The sequence below is a fragment of the Felis catus genome, chromosome A3, assembly GCF_018350175.1.
Source record: "Felis catus isolate Fca126 chromosome A3, F.catus_Fca126_mat1.0, whole genome shotgun sequence".
In the NCBI taxonomy this organism is placed as follows: Eukaryota; Metazoa; Chordata; class Mammalia; order Carnivora; family Felidae; genus Felis; species Felis catus.
In genome coordinates this window covers 21,055,156-21,067,634 of record NC_058370.1, presented here as the reverse complement: position 1 = coordinate 21,067,634, position 12,479 = coordinate 21,055,156, and the positions used below count along the sequence as shown (strand labels likewise).

The following is a 12,479-nucleotide window of genomic DNA, read 5'->3' as shown; positions in this document are numbered from 1 at the left end:
GTGCTCTCGAGAGAAGGTTTCTTATTGCGTACAGAGGGGAAGTAGGGAGCAGAGCCCTGGCTTTGGAGTTAAATGCCTGGGTTTGTGGCCCTGCTGAGGGTGAGGTTATTTACCCTCTCCACTTAGCCTCTTCTTAACATGTAAAATTGGGAAAAACTAATTTTTCAGGGTTACTCTGAGGATGAAGTGAGATAAATGTAGGTGATGGCACTTCGGGAACTATAAAAGAGTCTGAGTATTTAAGTCAAAATAAATGTTGAATTTATTGAGACCTATAGTGGTAATTTCTCTTGAAGTTTCTACAAACATTTATGTAGATAGAAGTATTTATTTTACACGTTACCAAACACTCCTTATATTTGGAATTTTTTTTTTATTTTATGTAAACAGAATGTAGAGAAAAGTATTGAGAGAAAAGTGTTTTACCTGAAAGTTAAGAAACGATCACATTGGAGCCTGTCCTGTTCTATGCTGGCATCTGCTGGTGAAGCGTGATATAGCAAAAACTTTGCAATTGCGGCAAGATCCTAGTGTCCTGCTACCCTTTCTCACATTAAGAAAGAGGCTATTCTGATTTCTCTTCCCCTTCACAAGATGTGGAAGGGACCTGGTCCTTTCAGGAGGTTACAGTAAGCCAGTATGTGCGTGGTTACTTAATGTGTATGCATCAGCAGAAGTGGAGTGGCCAGGGGAGGGTTCTCAAACTCTAGCCTATGTTAGACTTACCTGGAGAGCTTGTTAAATAAAATGCATACTCCCAGCCCTATCCCAAAGCAAATGAGTCCTGGGAATTGGCACGTTTAACATTTCCCCCAGCTAATTCTACCAGGACCGCAGTTTGAGAAATGCATGACGAGCCACATAAGGGTCTGACTTCAGGGTACATATTCTTCCCGTTGAACCTTGTTTCCTTGTGACACCCTTGCCAGAAGTTAGATGCCACGTGTCTGGGTGTGGACTAGGAATTCCTGCACTGAGTCAGAGGCTGAATTGAGGGAACTTCAGAGTCCCTTCATCTCTAAAGTTTTCTGTTCCCCCGGCTGCTCTGTCTCTTCCTCGTTCATCTGCATTGTCACCCTCCCCCAAGCCCCCCACGAAGTGTTCCCTGTCCTTTCTCCCATGTTGCCACAAATTTCAGTGCTCTTTTCCATTCCTTGCTTATAGGTTAGATGCTAAAAACTGCAAACGCATCAATCTGGGGGGAAGCCAAGCAGCTGGCTACCTCCAGCGTCTCCTGCAGCTGAAATACCCTGGGCATCTGGCAGCCATCACTCTCAGCCGCATGGAGGAGATCCTGCACGAGCACAGCTACGTTGCTGAAGATTATGTGGCAGGTAATGGAGACGGCCTCTGTTTGTGGCATTTGTTTATAATTTTTTCAAAGAGTTCTTAATTTTTTTTTTTTAACGTTTATTTATTTTTGAGACAGAGAGAGACAGAGCATGAACGGGGGAGGGTCAGAGAGAGAGGGAGACACAGAATCTGAAACAGGTTCCAGGCTCTGAGCAGTCAGCACAGAGCCCGACGCGGGGCTCGAACTCACGAACCGCGAGGTCGTGACCTGAGCCGAAGTTGGACGCTTAACCGACTGAGCCACCCAGGCGCCCCTCAAAAGAGTTTTTAAAAACTGTTGATTATTTTTGAGAGTGTGTGAGCAAGCATGAGTTGGGGAGGGGCAAAGAGAGGGGGAGAGAATCCCAAGCAGGCTCCATGTTGTTGGCGCAGAGCCAGGTGCAGGGCTCGGATCTCATGAACCGCGAGATCATGACCTGGTGAAATCAAGAGTCAGATGCTTAACCCACCGAGCCACCCAGGCGTCCCTGCTTGAGGCTTTTAGATATTGTCTGTGTTCAGGGTGTTCCTTAAATCGTTTCCGGGATGACTCTCTTGCTCACTTTTTACTCTCATTAGCATCCCATTTTCCTTTTGGTATTTACTTAAACTATTCAATAAACTGCTAACTTACATCTGTAGGTTTTTTTTTTTTTTTCAAAATGGTTTTGGCTATTTTAGTTCCTTTGCCTTCCCATATCAACATTAGGATTACGGGGGTGCCTGGGTGGCTCAGTCAGTTGAGTGTCCGACTCTTGATCCCAGAGTCGTGAGTTTCAAGCCCCAAGTTGGGCTCCCGTGGAGCCTACTTAAAAAAAAAAAAAAAAGTTAGGATTAGCTTCTTCATGTCTACAAAAATGTTCTTTTGGGATTTTGATTGAAAGTATATGAAATCTATAGATCAGGTGGGATATGAAACAACAGCATTTTTAATATAAACCCAAACATAATATTAAGTCGAGATGTAACATTAAATGTAGATTGGGGAGAAGTGACATTTTGTACGGTGCTGGATCTTCTACTCCGTGAACATAGTAGGTCTTTCCATTGACCTCGGCCTTCATTGATTTCTTTCATCAGCATTTTGTAGTTTCTGACATACAGATCCTATACATGTTCGGTTAGATCTGTGTCTAAGTTTTTGCTTTTTTATTTCACTTTCCGGCGGCTCATTGTTCATGTTTAGAAGTGCAATTGATTTTTATGTGTTAACCTTGTTAAATTTATTTATTTGTAGTCTTTTGTAGATTCCTTGGGACTTTCCACATAGACATGTCACCTGTGAATAGGAACAGTTTTGTCTCTTCCTTTGCAATCTGTTTGCCTTTCTTTCTCTTTTTATTATTTTACTGGCTGGGACTTCCAGTACAGTGTTGAATAGGAGTGGTGATAGTGGGCATCCTTTTCTTGTTCCCAGTTCCTATTTTTGGCATGGTGGGGGGACATAGTCTTTCACTATTAAGTATATGATGTTGGCTTGAAGTGTTTTACAGATGTCCTTTATCAAGCTGAGGATATTGCCTTCTGTTCCTAGTTTTAGTGAGCATTTTTATCATGAGTGAACTTTGAATGTTTTCTTTTTCTGCACCAGTTGATATGATCCTATGGTGTTTCTGCTTTGGACTATTCGTATGGGAGATTATAATGATTGCTTTTTGGATATTGAACTGGCATTGATTTGGGGGTGGTAGATGCCACTTGTTCATGTATATTTGTCTTTTTATACGTTGCTGGATTTGACTTGGTAATATTTTGTGGGGTTTTATGTCTATATTCATGAGGGATGTTGATCTGTAGTTTTCTGTTTTCTTTTTTTTTTTTTTAATGTTTATTTTTGAGAGAGAGACAGAGTGCGAGTGGGGGAGAGGGAGAGGGAGACACAGATTCAGAAGCAGGCTCCAGGCTCTGAGCTGTCAGCCTAGAGCCCGATGCGGGGCTTGAACTCACAAACTGTGAGATCATGACCTGAGCTGAAGTTGGATGCTTAACTGACTGAGCCACCCAGGTGCCCCTAAAAAAAAAAAATTTTTTTTTAATGTTTATTCTTGAGAGAGAGAGAGAGATAGAGCTCAAGTGGGGGAGGGGCAGAGAGAGAGGGAGACGCAGAATCCCAAACAGGCTCCAGGCTCTGAGCTGTCAGCACAGAGCCCGATGAGGGGCTCGAACTCAGGAACCATGAGATCATGACGTGAGCTAAAGTCAGATGTTTAACAGACTGAGCCACACAGGTGCCCCCAAGATCATTCTTCTTGTAATGTAAGCATTTAATGCTGCAAAATTTCCCTTTCAGCATTGCTTTGTCTACATTCTACAGATTTTGTTATATTTTCATTTTCACTGAGTTCAGGTATTTTCTTTCTTTTTTTTAATTTGAGAGAGAAAGGACAACTAGGGGAGAGGGGCAGAAGGAGAGAGAGGGAGAGGGAGAGGGAGAGGGAGAGGGAGAGGGAGAGAGAGAGAGAGAGAGAGAGAGAGAGAGAGAGAGAGAGAGAATCTTCAGCAGGCTCCACGCTCAGTACTCGGCCCAGTGCACGGCTCGATCCCATGATGCTGGGATCTTGACCTGAGCCACGGTGAAGAGTCAGATGCTCAACTGACTGAGCCACCCAAGCCAACTGACTGAGTTCAGATATTTTCTTATTCCCCTCAAGCCTTCTTTTTATGAACCATAGATTATTTGGAAATGTATTGTTTTATTGGGAGTACATCAAAATAAAAAGCTTCTGCACAGAGAAGAAAACAATCAACAAAACTAAAAAGCCACCCACTGAATGGGAGAAGATATTTGCAAATGACGTATCTGAAAAAGGGTTAGTATCCAAATTATATAAAGAACTGATACAAGGCAACACCCAAAGCACAAATAATCCAACTTAAAAATGGGCAGAATTTTCTTAAGTATTTAATGAAGATGAATTTTTTTTTTAAGTTTATTTATTTTGAGAGAAAGAGAGTGCAAGTTGGGAGAGAGGCAGAGAGAGAGGGAGAGAGAATCCCAAGCAGGCTCCACACTGTCAGCATGGAGCCCAACGCAGGGCTCAATCCCACAAACATAAGATCATAACCTGAGCTGAGATCAAGAGTCGGACGCTGAACCAACCGAGCCACCCACGCGCCACGGAAGTTGAATGTGTTCTATAATGTTAATTAGAATGAATATAACTTAAAATAATTGTTTCTCAGGGTTCCTGGGTGGCTCATTTGGTTAAACGTCTGACTCTTGATCTCGGCTCAGGTCATGATCTCCTGGTCGTGGGATCCAGTCACATGTGGAGTGGCTCAGCATGGAGCCTACTTAAGATTCTCTCTCTCCTTCTCCCTCTGCCCCTTCCCCCATTCACATGACTCTCTAAAATAAAAAAAAAATAAAATAAAATAGTTGCTTTTCATGTTTAAGTCTATTTTACAAAGTGAGTAATGTCTTACGTTACTCACACAGGATTCTTTAGAAGCGATTTCAGTTTGTTCATTTCTGTTAAAATGAAAAGATTTATATAATTTTTGTTTGATTTTATATATTTGAATGAGAAGGGTGATTTGTATAAGGTTTTTAAAATGAAGAGGGCAGAAGACATGAACAGACCTTTCTCCACAAGAAGACATCCAGAGGGCCAACTGACACGTGAAAAGATGCTCAACATCACTCATCCTCGGGGAAATGCAAATCAAAATCACAGAGAGATATCACCTCGTACCTGTCAGAATGGCCAACATCAACAACACGAGAACAAGTGTTGGTGAGGATGTGGAGAGAAAGGAAGCCTCTTACACTGTTGGTGGGAATGCAAACTGGTGCAGCCACTGTGGAAAACAGTATGGAGGTTCCTCAGAAAGCTAAAAATAGAACTACCCTACGATCCAGCAGTTACACTACTAGGTATTTACCCCAAAAATAGAAAAACACTAATTCAAAGGGATACATACACCCCTGTGTTTATAGCAGCATTATTTAACAATAGCCAAATTATGGAAGCAGCCCAAATGTCCACTGATGGATGGATCAAGAAGATGTGGCATACATAGAAACTTTTAGCCATAAAAGTGAATGAAATCTTGTCATTTGCAACGACATGGATGGAGCTAGAGAGTAGAATGCTGAGTGAAATAAGTCAATCAGGGAAAGACAAATATTGTGTGATTTTACTCATATGTGGAAATTAAGAAAGCAAATGAGCAAAGGGAAAAAAGAGAGGAGGGCAAACTGAGACAGAGACTCTTAACTATAGAGAACAAATTGATTGTTTCCAGAGGGGAGGGGGTGGGGGATGGGTGAAATAGGTGATGGTATGAAGGCGTGCACTTGGGCTGAGCACCGGGTGATGTATGGATGTGCTGAATCACTATATCGGATGCCTGAAACCAGTGTGACACTCTATATTAACTCTGGTAGAATTAGAATAAAAACAATCTTCAGGTTTTAGGGGTTAAGTCCAATTTGATATTTTAAAAAATAGTTGATGTGGAAAGCAGAAAGTAAAAAAAAAAACAAAAAACAAATGTGTTGTTATGTATCCAAGTATTTGGAGATATTCCTGTTATATTTTTGCGATTTATTTCTGGCTTAGTTTCATTATGGTCGAATATCAGGGAAGCTCGTGAAGGTTTGTTTCATGGCCCAGGCACGGGCTCTTTGGGGAATGTCCCATTCGTGCTTGGAAAGAACATGGACTCTGCTGTTGGGCGGAGTGTTCTGTGACGTCGCTTGGGCACGCTGGTTCGTGGTGCTGCTCGGCTCTTCGGTGTCCCTGTTCCTTTTCCATCCACTAGCTCTGTTGAGTATTAAGAGTTTTGAAGTCTCAAGGGATGATTTGTAGATTTTTTATTTCTCCTTTCGTTTCTGTCAGCTTATGCTTTCAAGTATCTAAAGCACTTTGGTTAGGTACATATTTAGGTTTCTTACGTCATCTTGACAAATTTACCTATTATCAACAGTATCTTTTTTTATGCCTTGCAATTTTCTTGGCTTTGAAGTCTACTTGGACATTAACGTAGCCACTCCAACTTTCTTTTGATGCGTGCTTGCATGGAATGGTCTTCCCATCGTTTAGTCTACTTATACCATTATACCCAAAGTGAGTTCAGTAGCTGTCTTTTTAAAATCTGTTATGTCAGTCTCTATCTTTTAATTAGTATGTTAAGACCTTTTTTTTTTTTTTTTTACTTTTTTGAGAGAGCCTGTGTGCTCACCCACACTTGGGGGAGGGACTTAGAAGGGGGGAGGGAATCCCAAGCAGGCTCCACACTGTGTGTGGACACAGAACTTGATCTCATGACCTGAGATGGGGGCCCGAGCCCAAGTCAAGAGTCAGACACTTTTACTGACTAAGCCACCCAGGCACCCCAAGATCATTTAAAATTAATTCTATGTTGAATTTAGTTGTACCATTGTATTATTTGTTTTCTGGTGTTCCTTCTCTTTGTTGTTCCTGTTTCTTTCTCCTGCCCTCTTTTGGGTTAGAGTATTTAAAACTTTTTTTGGTACTGGCATTTTAATTTAGCCATTGTGTTTTTACTGTATCGTTCTGTGTAGTTTTTTAATGGTTGCCCTGGGATTACAGTAGACAGACTTTTCACGGTGTTCTTAGAATCTGTTTTGCGACTTCAGGTGGAACGTGGAAATGTTAGCACCCCAGAGGCCCCTTTAGCCTTCCTCTTTTATGTTGGGTTGTCCTGTGTATCACATCTACACACAAGGGAAACCCAGCGGACCTGTGATGGTTTTTTACTTGGAATTGTCAAACATACTTTAAAGAACTCAGGAGGAGGTTAGCCTATCATGTTGAACCAGATTTTCGTCCTTTCTATTGCTCTTCCTTCATTCCCAATGTTCTGAATTTCCTTCTGGTGTCATTTCTGTCTGGCGAACTTTATTCGACAGTTCTTTTTTTTTTTTTTTTTTTTTTTTTTTTTTAATGTTTATTTATTTTTGAGACAGACACAAAGTGTGAGTGCAGGAGGGGGAGTGTCAGAGAGAGAGGGAGACACAGGATCCCAACCAGGCTCCAGGCTCTGAGCTGTCAGCACAGAGCCCGACGTGGGGCTCGAACTCACCAACTGCAAGATCGTGACCTGAGCCAAAGTCAGCTACTTAACCGACTGAGCCACCCAGGCTCCCCCTTTACTCGACAGTTCTTTGAGAAGGATCGGTGGGCCTTATGTTCCGGTGTTACAGCTGCATTTTGTTGACCGGGTGGATTCAGAAATTGGGTGGATTGTGCCTTCTCCATCTTCCCCGGATCCAGAACCCTGGTATCGCCTTTCTGATTTCTCTGCTAATACTGTTTCCATTTCATAACTTCAAAATGATTTCTCCGAAGAACTGCAGAAATGGCGGTGCCCTGATTATTACGAGAACAACGTCCACAAGATGCAGCTCCCGTTTTCCAGCAAGCTCCTGGGCAGCACTCTGAGCTCCGAGGAGAAGCAGGAACGGCGGCAGCAGCAGCTGCGGCGCCTGCAGGAGCTCAATGCCCGCCGGCGAGAGGAGAAGCTACAGCTGGACCAGGAGCGGCTGGACAGACTGCTCTGCGTGCAGGTGCTGGCGGGTCCTGCAAGGGGCTCCGGTGTAGGCTCAGCATGGGGGGCCTGTACCCGGTACACAGCAGCAGGTGTCTCTGGACTTGGCCTCACTCATTTACTTTGGCCTTATAATCTCCTTTGTTTCATAACTTCTTTTTAAAGTTTATTTTTTGGAGAGAGAGAGCGTGCGTGAATGTGCAGGCGAGTTGGGGAGGGACAGAGAGAAAGGGAGACTGAGAATCCCAGGCGGGCTCCACGCCGTCAGCACGGGGCCCAATGCGGGGCTTGAACTCATGAACCCGCAACATCATGACCTGAAACCAGGAGTCAGATGCTTCACTGACTGGGCCAAGCAGGCATCCTGTTTTACAACTTTTTGATTGAAACGTAGCACACATACTACAAAGTGCACAAGTCTTAAGCGTGTGTATATAGCTCAATGGATTTTCACAACGTGGAACACACCATATGTCTGCCATCCAGAGCACCTCCAGCATGTCCCCTCTTAGCCAGTTATCTTCCCACCCCGCTCAAAAGGTAACATTTCTGACCTCTGTCACCATAGATTAGTTTTTCCGAATCAGGTGGTGCTGAGGCCCTGACGTGATGCAGCCTAGAGACAGCTGGGGAGGAGGGTGGGGTGTGGAGCTCTGGTGGGAGGTGAGATTTTGTGGAGGCGCAGGCTCCGAGTGTTCTGGGAGCCCCCTCCTGCTGTAGTTTCTCTCTGTTCGGCTTCTAAGCTACTTCTCTCTCCTTCCTGTTTGTGAGCGCACTGACGTCTTTGAAGTGAATTGTGACCGCTCTGGTTTCAGGAACTTCTAGAGGATGGCCAGATGGATCAGTTTCACAAGGCTCTGATAGAGCTGAACATGGACTCCCCAGAAGAGCTGCAGTCCTACATACAGAAGCTCAGCTCGGCCGTGGAGCAGGCTAAGCAGAAAATCCTTCAAGCAGAAGTCACCCTCGAGGTGGATGTGGTGGACAGCAAGCCAGAGGTACCAAGGGCCTTGGGAGGAGGGTCCCGTAGGGTCATTTAGAGAGGACAGCCCTTCCTGGGGACGGGAGGAGTGTCTTGAGGAGGCTGGCATAAAGAGGTGTGACCAGACTTGGGAAAGCGATGTGGGGAGTGCCGTCTGTGAGGACACGCGTGCCGACTGAAGTTCTGACCTGAGAGATTTCACCCTGTGGACCTCTGGCCCCCTGGGCGGGAGAACTCTGCATGTAGGGTAGGAAGAGCCTTCGCGGACTGGTCGTGTGGTGCCCTCTTGAACCTGAACCTTCTCCTCCGATGGTTATTTGCAGTCCCTTCCACTTTTTTCTGATGTTTACTTAAATATATTGTGGTTGATACTTCACTTACTTCCTTTCTATCTTGACGCCCCCTACTGTCGGAGATCGTGCTTCGTAATAGTTGATGGATTTTTTACAGCAACTGGTAGACGTGCTCAATAAGGTGTCTGTGGGTTGATTTAAGATCAGCCTTTTATTACTAAAACTGAATAAGCTGTTTGATCTCTGTCTTACCCTTTTTGTGTCCCTGCCAGTGGACTCTTAGTGTTGAGGTGGCCTAAGGTCAGGTGGCAGGGCTGAGATGGGGCCCTGGGTGCTGCACAGTAGCACCGAAATCAGTAGCTGGTTGCCTGTCTTTAGAACTGGAGGAGAGTAGGGGCGCCTGGGTGGCTCAGTTGGTTAAGCGTCCAACTTTGGCTCAGGTCATGATCTCGTGGTTTGTGAGTTCGAGCCCCACGTCGGGCTCTGTGCTGCCGGCCCACAGCCTGGAGCCTGCTTCAGATTCTATGTTTCCCTCTCTCTCTGCCCCTCTCCCCACTCACACTCTGTCTCTCTCTCCTTCAAAAATAAATAAACGTTAAAAAAATTTTTTTTAAAGAAAAAAAAAAAAACTGGAGGAGAGTGTTAATAAGTGTGTGCATTGTTCCTGAATCTGTCAGCTCTAGAATTCTAAAACAAAGGACTTGTTCATTGCCTTCTGGCACTTCTGGACCAGGATTAACCAGGCTAGCTTGGTGGGTTTTGTTTTAGTTTTAATATTTATTTATTTTTGAGAGAGAACGAGAAAGGGAGAGAGAGAGAACAAGCAGGGGAGGGGCAGAGAGAGAGGGAGACATAGAATCCAAAGCAGGCTCCAGGCTCCGAGGGTCAGCACAGAGGCCAACATGGGGCCTGAACTCATGAATTGTGAGATCATGACCTGAGCCGAAGTCAGGCTTAACTGACTGCGCCACTTGGGTGCCCTGGTGGTTTTTGTTTTTAAATCGACTTTCTTTAAATTCTAAAACCTATACTTGTAGAAATGGAAAAATCCAGTTTGGTGCAGGGTGGTGTGGTTACTTGCCAGTGACCTGGGAGCTGTCTTTGGCTCAGCGGGGAGCCTGTTCTTGGGATTCCAGCTCTCAGCTGGAGGCTCACTCACACACTTGCTGCGCTCAGCCTCCAGCTCCAGCTCTCGCACAGCTGAGACTCCCGGAGGCCAGCAGCTGGCCAGGGCATGTGTATCCGATAGAGCAGACCCCACGTCAACCTTCGTAGACATGGTTCCCTGGATGGCTGAGGTCCTACTCTGGCATGGCGTCCCAGGTCAGCCTCACAGCACCCAATGGGGCCTTCCTAGTTCCCCTCTCTGAGAGTTTTCCAGTTGTGCTTCAGATCTCAGCTGTTTCCTGGGATCCAGACCCGTGTTGCCTTTGTTGTTTATTCCCCCATATTCAGTTTTTGTCATGCCCGACGGGACATCAGCATCTTTATACCACAGATGTGTTGCTGAGCCACTGGCAGGTGGACAAGGGATTTCAAATTCAAAATGAAAAGCCTGGGTGGTTCAGTCCGTTAAGCATCTGACTTCAGCTCAGGTCATGATCTCACGGTTTGTGAGTTTGTGAGTCTGAGCCCCATGTTGGGCTCTGTGCTAACAGCTGGGAGCCTGGAGCCTGCTTTGGATTCTGTGTCTCTCTTTCTGTCTGCCCCTCCCCTGCTCGTGCTGTCTGTCAAAAATAAAAAACACACATTAAAAAAAAAAAAATTATAAAATGAAAAGCCCAAATGGCTGTAAAATGTGATTCCTGAGCAGTTGGAGAGCTAGTTTTTCCTTCTGTTTGTTGATTTTTCTGCATTTGTTACATGCTGTGATTCAGCCCGTCTTTCATGCATTTAGCAGGTATTAATTAAGTCCCTACTTTGTTCTGTGCTCTGGGGATATGTATTCTCGCTCTCTCTGGGCTTGGGGAGATTTTGAGATGTTGGACTTTAGTTTCTCTGTATACAACAAATTTGATGAGTTGATCTGTACCCAAAGCTATGAGGGTCAGTCAGCATTTACTGAAGGTGATTGTTAGTGATTAGGGTCGATTACGTAACTTTCGTGGGATATATGTCCCATGTGACCGCATCACTGGCTGGTTGGTTCTCAAAAAGTATTTGTAGTGTTTTCCAACCATGTAATTCTTTTAGAATGGAGAGAATGGATTTATGTGGAATCAGAGCTCATATTGAAATGCCATCCAAGCAGTAATGCTGTATTGGATTAATTCAGCAAAATTTTTAACTTACGGTGTTTTCTAAAATCCATTTGTCCCCACAGACCAGTCCATTCCAGCCCTTGCTGTTCTGCAGATATTCTGATGAGGGTGTTGTAAAGGAGTAGGCTTTGTCAGCATTCCCAATGAAGTATTTGAAGTAGAGGATGTTGGCTTTCCGTCAGGAGGGGGAGCACAGTTCTAGAGCACATCGCTTGTTGGAGAGCACAATGAGCTTAATATAGAAGGTTCTCTTGCCTGATTAGCCAAGATGAGAGCTGGCCCCTGCTTGTTCCTATGCCACGCAATCAAGACTGTTCCAGGGAACATGCTGCATCTTCTGTGATGTGCTTTGGCAAACCGTCGTTCAGTTCAGTTCCAAAAGAATGCCTATTTGTGTTCCTGAACGCCGCACAATACGTGTGGAGACCCTGGCAAACCCTAGAGGGAGAGAAGCCAGCCACAGTGAAGAAATCTGTTCTCTGTTGGAGGCCCGTCGTCCGCTCTGAAATTACTAGCTTTGTTTCTCCGTGAATCGTATGAATTTGGAGAAGTAAAATATCTTCGTATCGTTTTATTTTTTTAATTATTTATCTTTGAGAGAGCACAGGCGAGGGAGGGGCAGACAGAGGATCTGAAGCGGGCTCCGTGCTCCCAGCTGACAGCAGCGAGCCTGATGTGGGGCTCAAACCCACGGAACGTGAGATCGTGGCCTGAGCTGAAGTCGGATGCTCAACCAGCTGAGCCACCCAGGTGCCCCTCTTTTTATCATTTTTAGTGAAGCTTAGAAGTTATCTTTAAGGTAGCATGCTTTTGAATGTAGCTAGGTGAAGGCGGATGATGATATCTTTGCTGTAGCTGGAGAAGCCTTTTGAAACTCGAACATTTTATAATCCTCTGTTCCAGGAAAATTTGAGGGTATGCCCGTGGTGTGCCAGGGACTAGTGATGCAGATGCACGGTTCTTGCATTCTTTGGTACCTAAAAAAATAGGGCTATCGAATCACACTTAGCTGACTGTAATAAAGCTTATCTGGTGTGCTGGCAGATCGTGTGGGAATTTAGGTGAAGTTTTTTTTGTTCTGTTTTGTTTTTTAAA

At 44.7% G+C, this 12,479-nt stretch overlaps 1 protein-coding gene across 4 annotated transcripts in view; it reads left to right on the top strand.

Moving 5' to 3' along the window:
* Positions 1-12,479, top strand: part of ACTR5 (actin related protein 5) — a 31,198-nt gene that overhangs the window by 3,103 nt on the left and 15,616 nt on the right. For all 4 annotated transcript variants that reach the window (XM_045053636.1, XM_023251257.2, XR_006595192.1 and 1 more), the window contains exons 3-5: positions 1,165-1,334; positions 7,650-7,867; positions 8,664-8,846. In XM_045053636.1, the coding sequence (XP_044909571.1) occupies positions 1,165-1,334; positions 7,650-7,867; positions 8,664-8,846 (571 nt within the window). The remainder of the gene's footprint in view (positions 1-1,164; positions 1,335-7,649; positions 7,868-8,663; positions 8,847-12,479) is intronic.